Source organism: Pinus tabuliformis, chromosome 3_1 (genome assembly GCF_031772625.1).
Source record: "Pinus tabuliformis cultivar Carrire ecotype Pingquan chromosome 3_1, CPIR1, whole genome shotgun sequence".
NCBI lineage: Eukaryota > Viridiplantae > Streptophyta > Pinopsida > Pinales > Pinaceae > Pinus > Pinus tabuliformis.
The window spans coordinates 732,730,654-732,754,124 of record NC_142301.1 but is presented as its reverse complement, the minus strand read 5'-3'; the positions used below and the strand labels follow the sequence as shown (position 1 = coordinate 732,754,124).

Genomic DNA, 23,471 nt, shown 5'->3' with positions numbered 1-23,471 from the left:
TTTTTTGAATTGTTCTGACTATAAAGAGCCACTAACGAATGTATTAGGCCTTCCAGGTGTTCTTTGATTCTTATCGCCCAAAGTTCCTCCTATGTAGGTAATGATAAAACCCTGGAACATTTTAACTTATATTAGTCGTTTATTCTTATTTCCCTATAATATTTAACCTCGACGTTCATGTAATCGCAAGCAAGGTCTCGACAACGCATAACCCAGGGATTTCAGAGTTTGGAGGGTCCTCCTGACGTTGGTTACTATCTTCTGGTTACAGGTTGGTTTTATCACCGAGCCTTCTGGTGAATTTATGGCTAATAAGTGCCTCCAAGCTTCAGCTAGCTGTGAAAGCGTTTCACCTTGTTGTGTTTAATGTTAGTTTCTTTGATTTATAAGTAAACCCCATATCGAGGCTCGACCATCGTTAAATTCATAGTTATAATGAAAGGAACTATATGAGGGTTTGTGTTGTTCTTTAAATAGTCTGAGATGGGATGACTCTATGAACTGGTTTGACTCCGACTATAAGGGTTTAAATCTGATTTTGATATTTTCCATTCTGACTTAAAGTTATAATTCAAGAAAATTCCATACATGAATTTTATTTCTTTTTTTGGTCGATTCTAGCACTATTTTGTTCATTATGAGTAACAATGTTCATAGCTTGAATGATTTGGAAATTATATAGGAGCGTGGGCGGTTTGCTCTCGGTTTTTCCTATGGAAATCGACTGAGAGCCACAAATAACCCTTGCGATTCAGTTATTTTTTTTGTACATTTAAAGATAAGACTGGTTTGATCTGGTTGTGCAATGGTTTGTGATAATTGTCGCATGATGAAAATATCGTCTTTCGTTTGCGTTTGACATTTAAAATTTTTGATATTGCATCTATAGAAAGGTTTATAATTGCAGAATGAATGCCTTTCGGTTTAATCTCTGTATTCTCTATGTATCGGGAAAGCATCTCATGGTTTGATTAAATGTAGTATTCCCTCTAAAAGCCCGAGATTGTTCATCTTTTAACTTCTCTAGTTTGCTGATATAATGTTATCCCGAAATGGTTGGGTTATTTTCTTAGAACAGTTTGAAGCTACCAGTATTATTTCATTATGATTCATCAATTTAAATAAAGTGACACAATATATTTAGCAATATACCAAGATAGAATATATATCTAGTAATAAGTCTGCTATTAGCTATCCATTATTGAAAAATAATAACCCATTTTAATTAACGATTACTAAGCATATCTTGTATTACTTATTTGTTTGTGCTTTGTTTATAACTATGTAAGTAGTTCCCTTTCTTGGAAGGTCTCTCCACCCAGCCACGGATCCAACGATTACGTCCAGATTCCCCCTCCGAGCTCTTCCTACTCTTGACAGTCAATAAGTATGTCGCAATTCAGTATCTTGGGCATCATGACTGCGGTCCAGCCTCAAGTCTCATACCATTTCGATTGTAATTCACAGTTTTTCCACTCGTTACTTTTGTCCAACTCAAGGAAAATCTAGGCAGCATAATTCCTGATTCTTTTTCCAACCCTCTTAGGGCTCTCCCTCCTTTTATTTTTGAAGGAACATATGAGCAACTGTTTGTAACTGCCTTAGGAGTTATTAATTGTTTCTTTCATTCTTTGGCAAACTGTTTAAATTCTTAATTAATAAGTAACAAGATATGTTCTAGCTTCTTTAGCAGAATATGTTAAACAAAGTAAAAGATTGAAGTAACAAGTAAAACTTGGTAACAAAGTAAATGTTCGTGCAGCATAGGGTGTTACATATCTCATGATAAGTTTTACATTGCCAAGATTAAGAAAATCATAAAAATTAACTAAATTATAACTTTATTATTATTATTATTTAAAAAATGAATATGTGAGTTAAACATATATATACATTTCAAAAGATATATGTCAAGGCTCTTCACCATGGAAATTTATTTCCACTTACCATGGAGATTCTTAAGTTGAAAATATGTTTTGCTACAATATCATGACCTGGTATAATGACTTAGTAATACCACATGTCAAAACTACCATAACTCATTCATACAACATTTTTTTGTTTAATCAATTTATTAAAAAGACAAAAAAAGACATAACTACTTTTGAAACAAATCTCAACATTTAATTTATGATTACCACCATAAATATTTTAAAAAGTTAATTCCCTACCATCTACAATTAAATTAAAATTAAAATCATATTCTAAAATATCCACACCTATCAATATACTTATTATAAAACTATAATTTAATTGAAATTAAATTAAAAAAATTCAAAACTAATTAGAAAAATTATTTTAAAAAACTAAAAAATATACCATACCAATATTGATTTTTAAGTAGTTGTAATATTTTTCAAGATTGTAAACTAATCCAAAAATAAAAATAGAAGTACACTCAATTATAAAATTATAATTTAATTAAAACTAAATTAAAAAAATATTCAAAACTAATTAGAAAAATTATTTAAAAAATATATGTTTTAATATTTTTTAAAATTGTAAATTAATCTAAAAAAAATAAAAATAAAAAGTAAAAGTACACTCAATTATAGAACTATAATTTAATTAAAACTAAATTAAAAAAAATTCGAAACTAATTAGAAAAATTATTTAATACCAATATTGGTTTTTAAATGGTTTTAATATTTTTCAAAATTGTATAAAGTAGTACACTCAACCTTCACTAGTGTGTCAACTTCACTATCAAAAAAACGTTGCGAGTATAAATTTGCATATGCCCCCAAACAAATAAGATGACAATGTAAATACAATTAAAAAAAAGGTAAATTGTTGAAATTTTTTCGTCTTTAAAAAACTAATCATGAAACGTTTAGAGTTCCCTTTGTCAAGCAAAGACTCGGCACTTCAGAAAACGACGTCGAATGTTTAGATTTTTGCTTTGTAAAGCAGACTCAGCGCTTATGTGAGCAGCGTGGGAATGATCTGTTGTATTATTTAAAATCGGCTATATTTGACTATATAATACACATGTTTGACTATATAATAGTTTTTTTCCCTATTTGAATTTAAAACTGACATATTTGAGTATGTAAAATATATGTTTAAATGCTGACATATTTGAGTATGTAAAATATATATTTAAATACTGTAACTGTCCATTTAATTCAATTCAAACATATGTTTGACTATATAAAATAATTATGATATCTACCTTAATTCTTCATAATAGCAATTAAATATTATTTGACGCAACAATAACCATTCAACTGGGAGGAAAAAAACGTTATTAACTGTAGCTGTCCAATTAAATATCCCGAAATGGTTGGGTTATTTTCTTAGAACAGTTTGGGTTATTTTCTTAGAACAGTTTAAAGCTACCAATATTATTTGATTATGATTCATCAATTTAAATAAAGTGACAGAATATAACCCATCAACATAATATTACAAAATATATTTAGCAATATACCAAGACAAAAAATATATCTAGCAATAAGTTTGCTATTAGTTATCCATTATTGAATAATAATAACTCATTTTAGTTAGTGATTACTAAGCACATCTTGTATTACTTATTTGTTTCTACTTTGTTTATAACTATGTAAGATTATGTCCAGATTCCCCCTCTGAGCTCTTCCTGTTCCTCACAGTCAATAAGTCTGTTGGGGTCCAATATCTTGGGCATCAGGACTGCGGTCTAGCCTCAAGTCTCATACCATTTGGGGTCCAGTATCTTCTGTTGGGGTCCAGTATCTTGGGCATCAGGACTGCGGTCCGGCCTCAGTACTGCAGTCCAGCCTCAAGTCTCATACCATTTGGGGTCCAGTATCTTGGGCATCAGGACTGTGGTCCAGCCTCAAGTCTCATACCATTTCGACTGTAACTCACAGTTTTCCCACTGGTTACTTTTGTCCAACTCAAGGAAAATCTGGGCAACATAATTCTTGATTCTTTTTCCAACCCCCTTAGGGTTCTCCCTCCTTTTATTTTTGAAGGAACATATGAGCAACTGTTTGTAACATCCTTAGGAGTTATTAACCATTTCTTTCATTCTTTGGCAAACTGTTTAAATTCTTAATTAATAAGTAACAAGATATGTAGAACTAGCTTCTTAGCCTCAGTTCTTTAACATAATATGTTAAACAAAGTAAAAGATTGAAGTAACAAGTAAAACTTGGTAACAAAGTAAAACTTGATTACAGTCAATAACGCTTGCTCCTCCAAAGAAGTATACTCACTCTACATTGTGGAGAAACCAAGGCTCATCACAATACTCCCAAGCCTTCTCTAAGCCTAAGCCTAGCCAAAATCTTGGCTCTCAAAATCTCCTTTCTATGAGTTATGAAGTTATATTTATAATAAAGGGTGGGGTGACCATTGAAATTCCCCTTTGTGACTCTTTGACTACCCTCGTGACTCTTCAACTTCTTCACAAGTAACTCACTACATAATATGATGACCTTTCATATTCCACTAATGAAACTTGGAATTTCACTTACAACATATTTACAAATAATATTACATTTTCCACATTTACTCATGTGAGACAAAATAGGCTAGAGACAACCTAACAAGACAAAGCAATATGACTCCGAAGTTTGGTGAAAGACCAACTTGCCAACCTCCACTTGGTGTTTCTCGATTACATACTCATGTCAAGCTTGGTACTATGAGATAATGTCCCCAAACTACTTGATGGTTTATTTTTCATAACAGACTTTTGCCTCCATAGCATCTGGGTATATGGTCTTGGAACATGTATCCAACTTGTCTTGAAGCATGTGAATCATGGTGTTTACCATGACGGGACCACCGATGTACTTCTGCATGTTATGTGCATTCAGCTCCAAGTCTTCCCTTGTGGCCTCTCATCTTAGCTACTCCATGTACTCATTGATCTCAAGCTGGACTTGGTTCTTGGGTTTAGTCTCATTGAGGGAACCGATTGATGGGATCCTGTGCTTTCTCACCATGACATCCAAACTGTTGTACAACCACACATATGTGGCTTGTATGCTACTGATGAATGGGGCAAGTTGTTCATAGTTCTGGATCAACATCTGAACGTTTTCTTTCTCCAGCTCTGCCTGTGGCTTCATCTTCTTAACTAAGTCAACTGTGGCTCCTTTTTACCATATTGCCCACTCTTGTACATGGGGAGATGGAAACATGTATGTTCTTAAGAGTTTGAGCAAACTCCTTGCTCCGATGTTGTAGGCCATGTACATGGAAAAATGATTTATGCACGATGAAAAATCCATTATAGAGCTTCCGCATGGTATGCTCAAGTCTTGATACTTCAGCGAGTAATTATTTCCTCATCTCCCCCATTGCAAAAATTGCATTCTGCATTGGTGCTCGGAGTTGCTCTGCCTCTTGCCTGAAAGCCTACAAATTCTTTGCCAGTTGTTCATTCTCGGCCATCAGTTGCTTAACATTTGATCTTGCTGCTCCTGCATAGGCCAATCCGGCTTCGGCAAGGGCATATGGATGCTTCCTGGTGTCTGACATTATCACCCTTTCCTTAATGAATTTGTTCACTCTCCTCCTTTGTTGCTAGTTGTTCCAACTCTTTGACCTATATGCGCGTTGTTTCCTCTATCATCGCGCCTTGCTTTTTTTCTTCTTCCTATTTTTGCTTCTATACCTTTTATTTCCTCCTCAACTACCCTTCTTCCCTCAGTTCTTGTTCTTCTTGCTATGATCTCAGTTATGCTACCTACAAGCTCTGGCTTTCTCTCTTCCTCCTCTCTAATTTCTGTATCTTCTACTTCATTTTGCTTCTGATGCCAAAGGTTCCTGCATGAAGATCGAATCTGATTTCAATCTGCAACTTTTTTCTCCTTGTATTATGTTAGAAACTTCCTCTTTTCCCGATCTTGTGCTAGATTTTTGCCTTCTGCTACTGCTACTGGACTTGCAGCCATGTTAGTGTTGACTCCTTTTCTATGAACAATTGAGTGTTTGCATATATTTAAAAGTTAACTAGCGCTTTCTCAATTGCTTCCCCAGCACTTCTTTCAGTGGTCTCTCTTGAAGAATCTCTCTTTAGTTCAATGGTAGAATGATTACTGGAGAGAAGTGTTTCACGAGTGCGGTACTTATGGGACAAAAATGACTCTCATGGCAAGAAAACATTAGCTCTTGCAAATCTAACTTCACAACATGATCATGCAAAAATCTAAGCATCTAATGAGAGGGATTGTGTAATTGTGACTAATAGGGGTAACTGACTCACTGTGGGAACTGTGCATTACATAGTCCCAACAGTCAGTGTGGAAGCTTGAATACTGGAACTGCGCAATGCACAGTTCAATCTAGGCCAGGGCATGGGAGAGACTGCGCATTACGTGGTATTAGTGGCCAGGCTGTGAGACTGGCTCTTGGAACTGCACAATGTGTAGTTGGAGCCAGCCTATGATAGTCTCTGCACAATTCCAGAAGCCAAGGTAGAGGCCTTGAGCTCCCAGATTATGTAGTGCATGCAGTGAAGTTTGAGATCTAGGAAAGGGGAGCCTAGACCTGCCCATGGGGAGTGTGAAAATCAAGCAGATCTGAAGGATTGTGTGATGTTGAGTGCAGATTTGACTAAGTGTTGATACATGTATGTGAAACAAGTGATACAATTTATTTGACTGAAGGAAAACGAATCATGTGAAGAGATTCGCCATAACGGTGATCATTGGTGAAAAATGGGAAAACTCATGCGACACTTAGAAAAGGCAACCTATAACTTGAAACAAGACCTCTATAAGCTAAAACAAGTCAAAAAGCTAGTAGTCGGTCAAAGAAACAAGTGAAATGACACTCTCACAAGCTAAACAATGAAAAGTGATAGAAAATGCGCCAAAATATGATACAAGAAAAACTCACCCAGAAAAGCGACGACAATGGTATGAAGTATCCTTGATCTCCTTAAGAATGCTAGAGCTTTATGATCAAATGTACAAATGAGCTCTAGAGGCATCCATTACATATAATTGAGCAAATTGGAATTTATGACGCACATGTCTAAGATCAAGGACAAAAGCGAAACTTAGTGGAAACTTCTAAGGATAGAAATGTACCTCTAAGCATGAGGATGCTTCTTTTCCTTTAGTTTCCTTCTTTTCTAGAGGGAAATCTGACATGCATTGCCTAGAAATATTACACAGTTCTGGGAAGGACTGGGCAACTCTTTGGCTCATGCACTACGTAGTTTCTTAGCATAGTGGGTTCTACGTAATTTCTGGGATGAGTGGCTCTGGGCCGCCTCTCATGTTCTGTGCAATTTGTGAGCATAAGGTGTGTTGTCAATAATGATTGCACAATTCCGAAGAGCAAGGTTGGTTGCCCTCAAGGATTGCACAATTCTCTAAGCCAAGCCCAGAAATGTGGGAAGACCAGGTTAAGAGATCAACTTGTGGTTTGGAAAATGAGCTAAGTAAGCAAACACAAGCCCAAATGAAGAGAATAAATCTCAGTTGAAGCACAAATACCTGGATCAGTATGAGATGAGTTGCTATGATTTTGAAGGGAGGCTACAAAATCAAAGCATAGTAAAAATTTTGGAGGGTGGTTGTAGCCGCTACAACAGATCCTAAGATTACGCCAATGAGTATCAAATAGAAGGGAGTTTGATAATAACCTAGTACTTTGAAATTAGCTACTACATAAGGGAAATCACCAAGACCCTTTAAGCTAAATATTGTTGTTCAAAGAAAAAGACTTCTTCCAAATCTTAAATAATACCTTTCTACCTTTCAATAATTCCTTAAATGAATTAGTGGCCATCCAATTTCACAAAAACTTTAAAAGTGCTAGGAAATATGCAATCCAGTGGTAAAATGAAATGAGAGAAAGATCATAGATTCCTACTATAAGTAGAACAATCTATAGCCATTAGGCTTTCCTTCAAATGATTTAGTTCCCTAATGGACTCTTCAAAGGTTAAGCTTACTAAACTAGAACATAAGAGAAGAAAGTTATTCTTAGAAAAAGAGAAAGAGTGGCAACTCAAGAACAAGGTAATTTGGCTTAAGGGAGGTGAAAATAACACCAAATTCTTCTACTGCTTTGCAAATAGTAGAAATAACATCAATTATGTATAGAAAATAAGTAGAGAGGATGGGACCTAAGCTAAAAATTTCCTAAACATTGCAAATGAGGGAGATAGCTATTTCAAACTCTCTTCAAATAAAACAAGCATGCCACTATAGATATCAACTTACATTTGACAAGTTTCTTACCTAGATTCATGGATCTTTGAAGACAACCAAAATCTTATGGAAAATGTGGTAAAATAAGAATTATTCAAAGCTCTTCAAAGTTTTTAGAAAGGTAATAATCTAGGCCCTGATGGTCTCCCTATTGAATTTTTTCTTAGCTATTATGTTTTCATTGAAAATGATCTTTAAGGGGTACTGGCGGCCTCAAGGAAATCTAGGAAGGTATTGTCAACTTTAACATTACCTTCATTGCACTCATACCAAGGATAGAAAACCCAACACACTATGATAGATTTCATCTTGTATACTTCTATAATATTATTTACAAAATCACCTCCTATCGACAAAAGGAAAATCTCTCAAGATAGGTATCACTCGAGCAATTTGGCTTCCTCGAAGGAAAGAAAATACATGAGGTTATTGGTGTATCGCAATAAGGTTTATACGTAAAAACAAAGAAACTAAGACCCATCATTATTAAATTGGATATATCCAAGCATTTGAAAAAGTTAGTTGGATATTTCTCCACCACATTCTCATTCGCGTGGACTTCATTTTACATTTTGTAACATCGGTCATGTGATGTATAATATCAGTCTCTTAAATTGTAGTTTTAATTAATGGGGCAAGGTCACCCTTCTTCATGCTCAAAAGAGGAATTCAAAAGAGATTCACATTATCTCCACTCCTGTTCTTCCCTATAGTTGAAGGGTTTATTAGAGCAGTGAAGGCAACCTCGGGAAATGGTTCCTTCAAAGATATATTAATTGGCAATTCATATTTTGTTTCACATTTTCTATTTGAAAATGATATTCTTACTATTTCTAAATTAATGGTTGATTGTACTAAATGTATCTAAGATCATTTTTGTCACTTTTTTGGACCCTCCAAAATTTTTATATTCTTTATATATTATCTATCATTTGTAAAAAACGGTTGCACAAAAACTAAACATGTCCCTGATCTTATTAAAGATATTTTTTTTTTTTTTTACTTTATACAAAATCATAAAATATTTTTCCCGAAAACAAACCCCATAATTAATTTATATAATAACCTTGAAATACCTTATAATATTCTACTCTTGTAATTTTTCTACCTCTAATGAAATTAATGAATTTTTTAATTAGAAAAAAATAAAAATTTCTTGAGACTCTCCTGGTCTTAAACTTTCAATCTGTTTTCCACCCATGGGACTTCTTTGTTCATGGCTCTTTCAAAATTGTTTAATCAATATACATGGTCACCTCTTGAAAATGCTTTACAAGTGTTATGGGACTTTAGGCATCGTTAGGCTTAGTTATTAAAGCATATGTTTAAAGAAGATCAATATATAATTTTTATGATTTTCCATATTACTTTATCATTAAATTTTTATATGATAATAAACAAAAATTTAAAATCATATTATTATTATAAAAATAATAATATTTATTATAAATAAATAAAATATTTATTTTAAGCTTTATATTGAAATACAAATGACCCTTTTATATTAAAAGTGATAAAAAACCAAGCAAATAAAAGAAGATAGAAAAATCGAAAAATTTTAATTTTTTTTTTTAAATAAAAAATTATATATATATATATATATATATATATATAAATATATTTTTAAGTTATTTTAATTTTTTCAAAATTATATATTTAACTAACATTTGTTAAAAACTGGCGTTGTCTATCGATGCAATAAAATAGTTTAGATGGTAGCTTTTTTTTTTTTTTTAATTTGGTAATTTTTTTTTTTAAAATTAGGTAGTTAGAGTGTTTAAATTATTTTTTAATTTTAGAAATAGATTAGCATCATTAAAAATTTGGCATTTAAATCTTGAAATTTAACAACTGTAATCAAGATTTTTAAAAATTTATACCTAAACTTTTCATAAACTTATCCAATGCAAAAACTGATATGTAATAAATAAATAACCTATGCATTTCCTCATTGGGTTTGACCCTGTAGCAAAGGAAAGGAAAAGGTAAAATGTTGAAACTTGAAACTTTTCCTTTATACAACACAATCTCTGAACTTATGTAAGCTAAAACACAACCTCAACACTTATGTAAGTAGAATTGAGTTGACTAAGCTAGGCTGGACTATGAATTATGTAGTTTCAGCACTTAGTCAGCCTCCTAACAGCCCAGACTGTGCCTTGCGCACAACCAGCAGTCAGTGTCCCAGCCTCCCAGTGAAAATTGCGCAAACTTCACAGACAGTCACACATGTACGCTACATGTCAGTCCTCTATTTTGTTTTGGTTTTTATCTGACAGATTTCTTCCCATGAGTGTTTCTATGTCTTAGAGTATCACAGGTGTTCGTCTGCCTCTCAGTAGTACATGTACATGGCTTCCCAGGGAGCAAAGTCAAAGGACACCATTGAGAGCGCAACTCGAGATGGAGCTGAGCGAGTGTCTATGAGATTGCTATTGATTTGGGGTAGCATCAGATGTACTATAGCCATTAGAATTGGTGGAGAGGCTAAAGCACATGACATCTCCAAGACCCAGAAAAGGTTTGGGCAGATTCTACCTAGTTTAGGAGATATTGAAATAATTAATATTTTTAATGGAGTTCCTAAGTCTAAACTTAGGAAAAATAAAATATTAATGGGTATTTAATATAAAATTGGGTTAGAGGGTTCTAAATGACATGGATCAATCCAAACCTAATCGTAGCCGTTGATTAGAGATGCAATCTCGGCCGTTGAAGGACCAACATGAAAAGCATAAGAGGAGGCCTGAGGGTTAGTTGGAGAACACACCAAAGTGATCAGTCATTTGATTTTCTATGGCGGGGATTGCTAAGAAAGTCTAATCAATGATCAGTTTGTAGCGAGGGGCAGTGAGTACTCGACAAAGAGGTAGAGATAGCGTCGAGAGACCAGCACAGAAGTAGAGAGAGGTAGTCACTGAGCTAGAGGGAGCCACACAGAGCTAGAAGGGATTACGCAGAGGCCAGAAGGGCCTGCGTCATCCACGCAGAGGGCAGCAGGATTGACGCAGAGGGTTGTAGAGGCTTTGCCATGCCTCAGAGGGTTGACGCAGAGGGTTTTGGGTTAACGTTGAGGCTAGGGAGGCTGACGCTGAGCTTCAGAGGTTGCTGGAGAGGGTTTCATGGGGTAGATTTTCGGAATATCTACTTCTGAATAGAGAGGTATTACTGCCAAATTATTTTCTTTGTCGGGTGAGCCGGTTTGGCACCCAGTTGTACTCAAGGATAAACTGCATAATAAAATAACCCTCAGAGTTGCTGCACCAATTTTCCCAAAGTGGGTTTTTCTGGGGACGAGTTGTCCAAAAATAACGATGTCACTTGTGTGTTTTCTATTTCTTTCAGTTGTTGATCTATAGATGGTTGAGACTATATTGTGTTTATTTCAATATGTTTAAATAACATGTTCTTAATTAACAAGTAGGAAAAATAAACCAGATAATACAGATAAAATTTCTAATGGGTAATACTTAGAAATTTTGACATGGTATCAGAGGGTGGATGAAAATCACATGAGAGATGAAGGCATCGGTTGTAGCAGAGCATTTGCAGCAGAAACAACTATCTCGAGTGACAGAGAAGGGTTGACATAGAGGTGCTGTGTCATCAGTTCGGGTAAGAGAGAGGTTAGCGCAGAGGCTGAGGAGGGCAGAAAAAGGCTCATGAAGAGCCACACAGAGACTAGGAGGGTTGACGCAGTTGGCATCGGGAGAATTTTAGCCAGTGTCGGGATTGTGCATTTTTCTTTGAATAGTCCGAGATGGGACGACTCTATGAACTGGTTTGACTCCGACTATATGGGTTTAAACCCGATTTTGATATTTTCCATTCTAACTTAAAGTTATAATTCAAGAACATTCCATACACGAAATTTTTTACTTTGTTTGGTCAGTTCTAGCACTATTCTATTCATTATGAGTAACAATGTTCACAGCTTGAATGATTTGGAAATTAGATAGGAGCATGGGTGGTTGGCTCTCGGTTTTTCCTATGGAAATCGACTGAGAACCACAAAGAACCCTCGCGATTTAGTTAACGTTTTTGTACAGTTAAAGATAAGTCTGGTTTGATTTGGTTGTGCAATGGTTTGTGATAATTGTCCCATGATGAAAATACCGTCTTTCGTTTGCGTCTGACATTTAACATTTTTTTATGTTGCATCTATAGAAAGGTTTATAATTGTAGAGTGAATGCCTTTCGGTTTAATGTTTGTATGCTCTATGTATCAGGAAAGCATCTCATGGTTTGATTAAATGTAGTATTCGCTCTAAAAGCCCGATATTGTTCATCTATTAACTTCTCTAATTCGCTAATATAATGTTATCCCGAAATGGTTGGGTAATTTTCTTAGAACAGTTTGGGTTATTTTCTTAGAACAGTTTAAAGCTACCAGTATTATTTGATTATGATTCATCAATTTAAATAAACTGACAGAATATAACCATCAACATAATATTACAGAATATATTTAGCAATATACCAAGACAAAAATATATCTAGTAATAAGTATGCTATTAGTTATCCATTATTGAATAATAATAACTCATTTTAGTTAGTGATTACTAAGCACATCTTGTATTACATATTTGTTTCTACTTTGTTTATAACTCTGTAAGATTACGTCCAGATTCCCCCTCTGAGCTCTTCCTGTTCCTCACAGTCAATAAGTCTGTTGGGGTCCAATATCTTGGGCATCAGGACTGCGGTCTAGCCTCAAGTCTCATACCATTTGGGGTCCAGTATCTTCTGTTGGGGTCCAGTATCTTGGGCATCAGGACTGCGGTCCGGCCTCAAGTCTCATACCATTTGGGGTCCAGTATCTTGGGCATCAGGACTGCGGTCCAGCCTCAAGTCTCGTACCATTTGGGGTCCAGTATCTTGGGCATCAGGACTGCGGTCCAGCCAAGTCTCATACCATTTCGACTGTAACTCACAGTTTTCCCACTAGTTACTTTTGTCCAACTCAAGGAAAATCTGGGCAACATAATTCCTGATTCTTTTTCCAACCCCCTTAGGGTTCTCCCTCCTTTTATTTTTGAGGGAACATATGAGCAACTGTTTGTAACTGTCTTAGGAGTTATTAACTGTTTCTTTCATTCTTTGACAAATTGTTTAAATTCTTAATTAATAAGTAACAAGATATGTTCTAGCTTCTTAGCCTCAGTTCTTTAACAGAATATGTTAAACAAAGTAAAAGATTGAAGTAACAAGTAAAAATTGGTAACAAAGTAAATGTTCGTGCAACATAGGGTGTTGCATATCTCATGATAAATTTTACATTGCCAAGATTAAGAAAATCATAAAAATTGACTAAATTATAACTTTATTATTATTATTATTATTATTATTGAAAAAATGAATATGTGAGTTAAACATATATACATTTCAAAAGATATATGGCAAGGCTCTTAACCATGGAAATTTATTTCCACTTACTATGGAGATTCTTAACTTGCAAATATGTTTTGCGACAATACTATGACCTACCTGGTACAATACTATGACCTCGTATAATGACTTACTAATACCACATGTCAAAACTACCATAACTCATCATATGACATTTTTTTTTTTAATCAATTTATTAAAAAGACAAATTGGTTGTGTGTTTTGTGAGGGAGTGTTGGTTGTGTGGTGGGAATGATCTGTTGTATTATTTAAAATCTGCTATATTTGACTATATAATACACATGTTTGATTATATAATAGTTTTTTTCCCTATTCGAATTTAAAGCAAGCAATATATGTTTAAATGCTGACATATTTGAGTATGTAAAATATATGTAATAGTTTTTTTCCGTATTCGAATTTAAAGCAAGCAATATATGTTTAAATGCTGACATATTTGAGTATGTAAAATATATGTTTAAATGTTGACATATTTGAGTATGTAAAATATATATTTAAATGCTGACATATTTGAGTATGTAAAATATATGTTTAAACACTGTAACTGTCCATTTAATTCAATTCAAACATATATTTAACTATATAAAATAATTATGATATCTACCTTAATTCTTCATAATAACAATTAAATATTATTTGACTGAACACTAACTCCTCATAATAGCAATTAAATATTATTTGACGCAACAATAACCATTCAACTGGGAGGAAAAAAACGTTATTCACGAAAAAACGTTATTAACTGTAGCTGGCCACTTAATTCAATTAAAACAGGTGTTTCATTATATAAAATAATTATCTACCTTTGATTTTTCATAATAGCACGTAAATGTTGTTTGACTCAGCAACCACCATTCGAGTGGGGAGCGAAAGGTACCTTATTCTTCACGCAAAACCAAATTTAGAATTCGACAACTTCCAGCCATCCATGTGTTTATTATTTATCCCTAAACTCCCTCAAATACCGCACCCCACTCACGTTTCCACTCATTCTCGCTCTCTCTCTCATATTTCATTCATGATGCTCTGGAGCTTCAATTCTCATTAATCATTCTGCTGTTCATACGCAGACTCTCTCTCTCTCTTAAAACAATAGGGATTATTCAGATTTTCCGGGCTGTAAGATTATTTCGTACTCACGAATTCCGAAGAATTCGGGCAATATCTTGATATCGTATAATCGTTATATACACACGTCCACAGAGATACAGGAAGCAGCGGGAGGAGGAGAAGACAGAGCAGTGGCCACTGCACATCATATCGAAAAATCTCCGGGCACCTCTGAGAACATGACGAGAGACATACTCACAATCAGTACCTTCGACAACCGCCTTTCCGGACCGAGCAATCAAAATCCCAGCAATCCCCAGGGAAAATCGACCGATTTGGAGACCAATTTGGCTTTGGCCGACAAAATAATCTCGTCCTGGGACTCCAACTCGTTGAACCCCTCACTGTTCCAGAACAACCCAAAAGAAACCAACGAGTATCTCGATGCTGTGGACGGCCTACGCCGCGTCATGGAAATTTTGAACGCCACTCAAAGCAGATCGGATAAGTTGGTGCATGCGCACCGCCTCATGGAAATGTCGATGGGGCGCCTTGAGAAGGAGTTTCACCGAATTCTGTCGACCAATGTCGAGCCGACCATGGCGTATGAGGACTGCAACTCGAGACAGGGTTCGTCGGACGACGGTTTGACAGGCGAAGATGAAAGCAGCAGCAGCCGTCGGAGTTGTAATTCTAACGCCAACGAGATCTGCGAAATCGACTTGATGTCGGTCGAAACTGTGCTGCAACTCCGCAGCATAGCGAAGCGCATGGTTGCCAACGGGTACGGGAGTGAGTGCGTACGAATGTACGGGCTCACCAGAAGGCCTGTAATCGAAGGGTGTCTCAACAGAATTGGAGTCGAGCGGTTCAGTACCAGGGAGGTGCAGAAGATGCAGTGGGGAATTCTGGACATCAAGATCAGGAAGTGGATACGCGCCGTGAGAATTGCGGTGAGGATTCTGTTCGCCAGCGAGAAACGGCTCTGCGACGAGATATTTGCCGGGTTTAGCAACATCGGCAATTTCTGTTTTTACGGGGTCGTCAAGGGGCCCACGACGAAGTTTCTAGAGTTTGGTGAATCCGTGGCCATGAGCAAAAGGTCGAGCGAAAGGCTCTTCAGGGTGCTCGACATGTACGAGACTCTGCGGGACCTAAAGCCCCACATCGACACCGTTTTTGACCACGACTCATGTGCCAGCATGCGGACGCAAGCGTCTACGACCCTTGTTCTGCTCGGTAATTCGGCGCGGGGGATTTTGAGGGAGTTCGAGAATGCAATCGAGGAAGAGAATTCAAAGAGTCCGGTGCCGGGAGGTACGATTCATCCGCTTACGAGGTATGTTATGAATTATCTGATTTTTCTGTCCGATTACAAGGAGACTCTCACCAACATAACAGCCAATGATCCCACTGATATCTCCAAGGGCCTGCCCAATAGCGTCATGGACTTGTTTGGCGAATTGGATGGGCATGGTGATGAACTGGGGAGCCCAGCCTCTGCTCTCTCAGTGAGACTGGGATGGATTATTACGAGTCTGCAATGTAAGTTAGATGCGAAATCTAACCTCTACCATGATGTTTCCCTGTCATCTCTGTTTCTCACGAACAATCTTCATTACATTGTTAAGAAGGTCAAGGGTTCGAAGCTCATAGCACTGCTTGGTTATGGCTGATCAGTGGGGTGTCACAGCAGTCCTTGGAGAATAGATTCAAGGGTTTCAATTTCGCAATTGAGGAGGTGCTTAGGAAACATTCTGGGTGGATGGTCCCGGATTTGGAGCTTCAGGAGGAGCTTAGGATTTCAATTGCAGAGAAGATGATACCGGCTTATCGGTCCTTCTTGGTCAGACTGAGAACGTATTTGACACGGGGGAGCCACTCTAACATGTATATTGACTACACTCCTGAATACCTGGAAACGCATCTCTTGGATCTGTTTCCCAACAATAACATCATCCTCAAGAGTGCCCCCTTAATGCTTAATGAGGTGATTCGGAGCATGTCCCTCATGTATTGAAACTTTTTTGGTGAATATATTTGCACGTTGAGCATTTGTTGTACAAAATTTTATTTCAATTTCTTCTTCTAACATAATGAAGCATTATCCTCAAGAGTCTCCCTTAATGCTTAATGAGGTGATTTCTAGCATATCCCTCATGTATTGAAACTTCTTTGGTGAATATATCTGCTCGTTGATCATTTGCTGTAAAAAACTTTATTTCAATTTCTCCTTTTGCCACATAGTTGCTTATGAAATGGTAGTTGGTATCAATGTGTTTGGTGTGATTATGAAACACAAGATTTTTAGTTATGGCAATGGTAGACAAGTTATCACAGTATAGTATCAATGTGTTGGGTGTGATTATGAAACGCAAGATTTTTAGTTATGGCAATGGTAGACAAGTTATCACAGTAAATAGTTTTGCCATGTTTCTGTTCTTGTTTCATATCTAATAAGACTTTCTTCAGCCAAATTACTTAACATGTTATCGTTGTTGCCGCAATATACTTTTTCTATGTAGAAAACAATGAAATAGTTGTTTGCTTCTTTGAACACCATGACACTGCACCTGACCCAATGCCAAAGACATAACCTGAAGTGTTATTTCTATCATTAAGAGATCTAGCCCAATCACTATCTTTATAACCAACCAACCCAAAATTATTTGATGAAGTATAGAGAATGCCATAATTGTTTGTTCCACAAAGAACAACTCAAAATTCTTTTTCCTGCTCCTAAATGAATCTCGCTTGGACTTTGCATGAATTTGGAAATCAAACCTATTGCATGCATAATATCAGGCCTAGTGGTAGTATGATACAAAATTATTCCTACCAAACTCCTATAGGATCTAACATCTACCTTTTCAACTCCATCTTCTACAGAAAAAATTTCATTTGTATTCATGAGTGTGCTCATGGGTTTATAGTTTCCCATTTTCCATTTGTGAAGAAGATTCGGAACATACTTTTCTTATGAAATAAAAATTCCATCATTCATTTGTGTCACTTCTATGTCAAGAAAATAATGCAGCAAATCCAAATTAGTGATTTCAAATTCAGTCGTTATGGCTTGTCTGAACTCTTCCACTAACAAATCACTTGAAGATATGTATAACAAGTCATCTACATATAACAAAACAATTAGTATATCATGACCATTTTACTTTATATATAATGTGGGTTCATTTTCACTCCTTTTAAATCCCTTTTTCAAAAGATAAGTGTCAATTCTACTATACCATGCTCTTAGATATTGTTAAGCCCATAAAGAGACTTTTTCAGTTTCTAGACTCTGTGTTCATTAACTGCTTCTTCATATCCTTGGGGCTGTTTGACATATACATCTTCTTTCAGATCAACATTTAGAAAGGTTGATTTCACATCAAATTGATAAAATAACCATTTATATTGTGTTGTCAATCCCAAAACAATTTTGATTGTATTAAATCTTGCAACAAGAGCATATGTTTCATTGTAGTCAATACCTGGTTGTTGAGCATATCCCTTTTCCACTAACTTTGCTTTGTGCTTTTGTACTGATCCATCAACTACATACTTTGTTTTATACAACCATTTCACCCAAGTAACTTCCTTTTCAGTAGGAGGATCTACAACCTCCCATGTTTTATTCCTTTTAATCATTCTCATCTCTTCATCCATTTCTTTGCACTAAACTGACTCTTTTACGACATCTTCAAAACATCTTGGCTCTGCTTCAATTTGAGACATCAAAGAAAAATTAGTATACCCGTAAATTTCATTTAAGGATTTTGTCTTTCTTGGAGGAGGACTTGGAATTGAAACATGACTTGAAGTTGTAGAAGATGATGAAGTGGATGTGGCCTATGAAGTATTTTGATTTCTGAATGAATTTGCAAAAACAAAAAGATTCATCTTCTTGTACAATAATATTAGGAATTTGTTGTTGCACATTTTGATTCCACTGCCATTCTTCTTTCTCATCAAAGAACACATCATGACTAATCATTAGTTTTTCAATTTGTGGATTGTACAATATATAACCTTTGGTCTCCTCACAATAGTCAATAAAAATGCATTTCACACTTTTATCATCAAATTTTCTTCTTTTTTCAGTAGGAACATGAGCATAAGAAATGCAACCAAATATTCTTAAATGAGAAACATTGGGTTTTCTTCCACAACATACCTAATAAGGGGTAATATTTTGCACACTTCTTCTTGGGCATATATTAAGAAAAGAAAGAGATGTAGCTACAACTTCAACCCAAAAAATGTTTGGAGGGTTTTAACCTTTTAGCATGCTCCTAGCCATCTCAACAATTGTTTTATTCTTATGTTCATCAATGCCATTCTGCTGGGGAGTATAACTGGTTGTCAATTTCCTTTGAATTCCATTCATTTTACAATAAGAATCAAACTTATTAAAAGTGAATTCTCCCCCTCTATCGGTGCGTAATAATTTTAGAGAATAACCACTTCTCTTTTCCACATCAACTTTAAATTGTTGAACTATGACAAATGCATCATATTTTTCCTTAATGAGATATACCCATGTTCTTCTAGTAAGATCATCCACAAAAATAATCAAATACTAATTTTTGTTGAGAGACAAAGTTTGCATAGGACCACATATATTTGCATGCACTAGCTCCAATGGTTTACTTTCTCTCCATGATTTTCCTACTAGAAATGAATCTCTATGTTGCTTACCATACACACTTCACACACTTTATCAATAGAACTAATAAGGGGTAACCCTTTGGCCATTTTCTTGTTATATAGCAATTTCATGCCTTTCATATTCAAATGTCCATACCTCATGTGCCATAGCCAGGAACTATCATCATAAGCAACATTTAATGTTGTAGTTGTTTCACAAGGGAGAGTGAAAGCATAAATTCTATTTTGCAGCATATTAGTCTTGGCCATAATTTTACTATAATCATATTTATCATAGGTTATGCATTGTTTGTTCTTAAAAATAATTAAATATCCCTTTTCAAGGAGCTTCCCCACGCTCAACAAATTATGTGCTAGACCAAGAACACATAAAACATCATTAATGTGTTTTAAAATTTACAAGCTTCTTTCAAAAGATGGGTCGAATAGAAGATAATATCCACGCTAGAAGATATCTTAACAAAGCTAATATGTGCTATGTACTAGAAATTTTTGAGTCAATTTTGTCCAAACATTTATGGGATCTAAAAAAATCAAATGTTTTAAAAATGATCAAAAATACAGTTTAAATTGCTAAATTGAAAAATCTCATATAGCTAGTAGTTAGACTGCACGTGCATAAAATCCCATGTTTGTAGTTAGACTACTGTTAGACTGCCCTATTAAGAAACAATCTAAATGTTTTTTTGTCCCTTTCACGAAAGGTATGTAAGATTCCAGGTTTCACAGTCCACACTCCAACGAGATAAAAGTTAGAACTTGATTTCTAGTTGTGTGTGTCACCATTTATTCCTAGCGAATGGGACTTGCCATGTTTCTGAGACGTTGCCATATCCAAAAGGATTTCGTTAATCGGTGGAAAAATACACTCATGAACATGTGGCCGGTCGCCATGTGAGGGGCAAAGATTCTATGCACTAGAAACTCGATGTGTAATAGTTTTGGGGGTTGTCCCTTTCCATTCAAAGAGGACTGTATTTTTCAGACCAGTTTTAGAATATTGTGGGGATTTATTTCCATCAGTATGAAACAAAGCATTTTAATTTATAAAAAGAATATTTTATCACGTCTAAGCTAGGGAGTCACTTTACCTTTCTTATCAGCGGCTTTAGAAGCGACATGGATTTAAAAGGAGAAAAATAACAAATTAAAATTAATTAGAGTTGAATTAAAGTCACATAAGATTATGACTATTAATCATTTTTTTATAACATAAAGCTGTAAATCAAATTAAATTAAAATATTAAAAATTGTTATAGATATATTTATATTTTAGGGTTTGGAGTATGCCTTAAAATTGTTACTGTTTGGTTAAAAACTTGATTTTATGAGACCAAAGGAATCATGTTAATGGCTTAAGTGACAAAGGCATCAAACATATGTGAAAGTTTTCCCCCTTACGATCCCGTATCCCAAATGGCATGATTTTTCTTGAATAAGGGTGATGAATCATAGTGTATTAGCCAATAGAAACTGTAGAAATTTTGAATAATATGACACATATTCACAGAGATTATCCTGATCATACAATTATAAGCGGAACATGTATAATACATAATCTCCTCTATGTTGATCATCAATTTACAGAAGCAGAAACATTCATAGGCACACATAGAAGCATCAATCAAACTCATTAACACAATATGTATCCTGGGGAAAGCATCTCGCTAAAAACCCCACACTATCTGTATATTATATTGATTGAATCATGTAATAATACATAGTACAATACTAATCCCAAGTACTCAGTACTATCTCCTCATGATACACACAATACAGCTCAGATTTGATCTCCAAATCTCCCCCACTGCTTGTCTGCCTCCACAACTCAATACCTGCTCAAGCACTGATGAGAATGGCTTACCAAACTCGTATTTGACCTGCAAATAATCACTCACACTCTGTTGGATGTGAGCACAGGATACAATTCTTGATATTGGCCAATTCATTGGCATACTCAATCCCTCTGATTGTGCAAATCATCATGCACAACTATAGTCACAACTGATAGCAATCTGATCCTCTAACACCTGTCCCTGCTGAAATGAACATGCACTGACATGTAACTGAGTTAACTGATGTATTCTATAGTTGCATTACGAGTTAATAAGTTGTGAATTAATTAATAAATAATTCACCCAACCCATCTCTAGTCTATTAATCAGTTAGACTAAATACAACTAGTCTAACAAGGCTAAACTAAACACAACTCCATCAACTGCACCTCCAGTCCACTATACTCAACTCACTTGAGTTATAACTGAAGTCCTGCATGCAAATATTAGTCATCCCATAGGTAACCACGTATTTCCCTCTGGGATCTGCATGTACCACATCCGTAGCTCATCCTGAAGTGCTCCAAGAGAATAAGATCAAGTTTATAGTCCAAATATTATTATGAGACAATAATATTTGACTTTTCTATTTTTGACAGCCAGTCTAAAAGTAGACTTTGATCACTCACACTGTGATCACTCACACTGTGGTCACCCACACTGTGATCACTAATACTATGATCACCCACAGTGTGGTCACCCACACTGTGATCACTCATACTGTGATAAAAAATAGAACTTGCGCCATAATTTGCCTGCGGGCCCACTTAGTGAAGGCGACTCCTTTCCACTAAGCTCCATCATCTTGTTGCATTCTCAACAAGCATTTCTTGTTGCACACTTTTCAACAGTAACCAATAATGATAATAATAAAAAATGCATTATATAAAAAATGGCGTTAAGAAAATAAAACTTAAAAAAAGGTATAATATATATATAAACTGTATAATATATATATATATATATATATATATATATATATATATATATATATATATATATATATATATATATAATTGACCAAGCATATTAGGTAAGGTTATAAAAAATTGTATAGGTTTAAAAAAATTATGTTTTTTTAATGCTAATCTTTACTTTTCGGGGTATAATTTTTTGATAAAGCATATTATGTAAGGATTATAAGGTTTTTGGTTTAGATATAAGCTTACTTATGTCTACTTTATGGTGATAGTGTATATATAATGGTTATAGTAGTAGGGTACAAATATGGCTCATATCTTGTGAGGATTATAAGGTTTTTGGTTTACATATCAACTTACTTATGTCCATTTTATGGCAATAGTGTATATAAAATGGTTATACTAGTAGGGTACACATCTGATTCATATTTTGTGAGCCTTGAGATCATCATAGTTGATTTTAGTTGTTCAAAATAAATTTTTATTTCGTTTTTTAAATATAATGTGTATATGGAAATTAAAATGTTATTTTAAATTTTAAATAAAAATATTTCTTTAAACAAATTTATCTAACTCTTTCTTTCTTTTTAGTTTGATCGAGATAGGATTTCAATATTAAGTTTCATGGTTTTACATAATACTTCATAACAAGACAATTAGAAATTAAATTGTTGCAGTGGAATAATTTGCAAAACTATATTTAGTAATTAATTTCCATATTTAATATTATATATTTTTAGTATCAATTTTATAAAATTTTTCTACTTGATAAAATTGTGAATTTTAACTTTTAATTTATGGTTTTTAATATTAATTTTATAATTCTTTTTCACTTGATAAAATTGTGAAATCACACCTTAAAATTGATATAAAAACTTTTAATAATTAATTATATTTAAAAATAATAATTATATTTAATATTAATTATATTTAATATTAATTATATTTAATAATAATAATATATTGTAGAGTCTACAACCACCCTCCAAAATTTTGCCTTAGCTTTGTTTTGGAGCCTCCCTACCAACCATACTTAGCAACATGTCTTGCACACTCAAGTACATAGGCTTCAGCCGAGTTTCAGTGGCCTGCTAGCCTGTGCATGTCAACTTGTTTGTCTCCCACCCGTAGGCTGTCATTCCACACTTAGACAATTCTCTGGCTGAGATGCTCCACGTGAAAATTCTGCAATTCTAGAGGGGAACCAACCTTCCCTCCAGAAATTGCGCAATCCAGCCCAACACTAGGCTTTAGCTGAGAAATTACACAATTCTGGGAGGCAGTGACCTGCTAGCCCTAGAAATTGTGCAATGCCTGAGGGACAACCAGCTTTGCTCATCCCAGAAACTACGCAAATTTCATCCCCAGGCTCGCAGGCTGTTACATGTGCTGTCAGGTTGACCAGTTCCCTCCAAGACTGAGCAATC

The 23,471-nt window shown here is 35.0% G+C and overlaps 1 protein-coding gene across 1 annotated transcript; it reads left to right on the top strand.

The window, feature by feature from the left end:
- The first annotated feature begins 10,513 nt into the window (after positions 1–10,513).
- On the top strand, positions 10,514–16,641 carry LOC149189410 (exocyst complex component EXO70A1-like). The gene is made up of 4 exons (XM_089410222.1): positions 10,514–10,607; positions 12,861–13,087; positions 14,723–16,166; positions 16,256–16,641. The coding sequence occupies exons 1-4, from the start codon at positions 10,514–10,516 to the stop codon at positions 16,639–16,641; spliced, it is 2,151 nt and encodes a 716-aa protein (XP_089266348.1).
- The last annotated feature ends 6,830 nt before the right edge of the window (positions 16,642–23,471 follow it).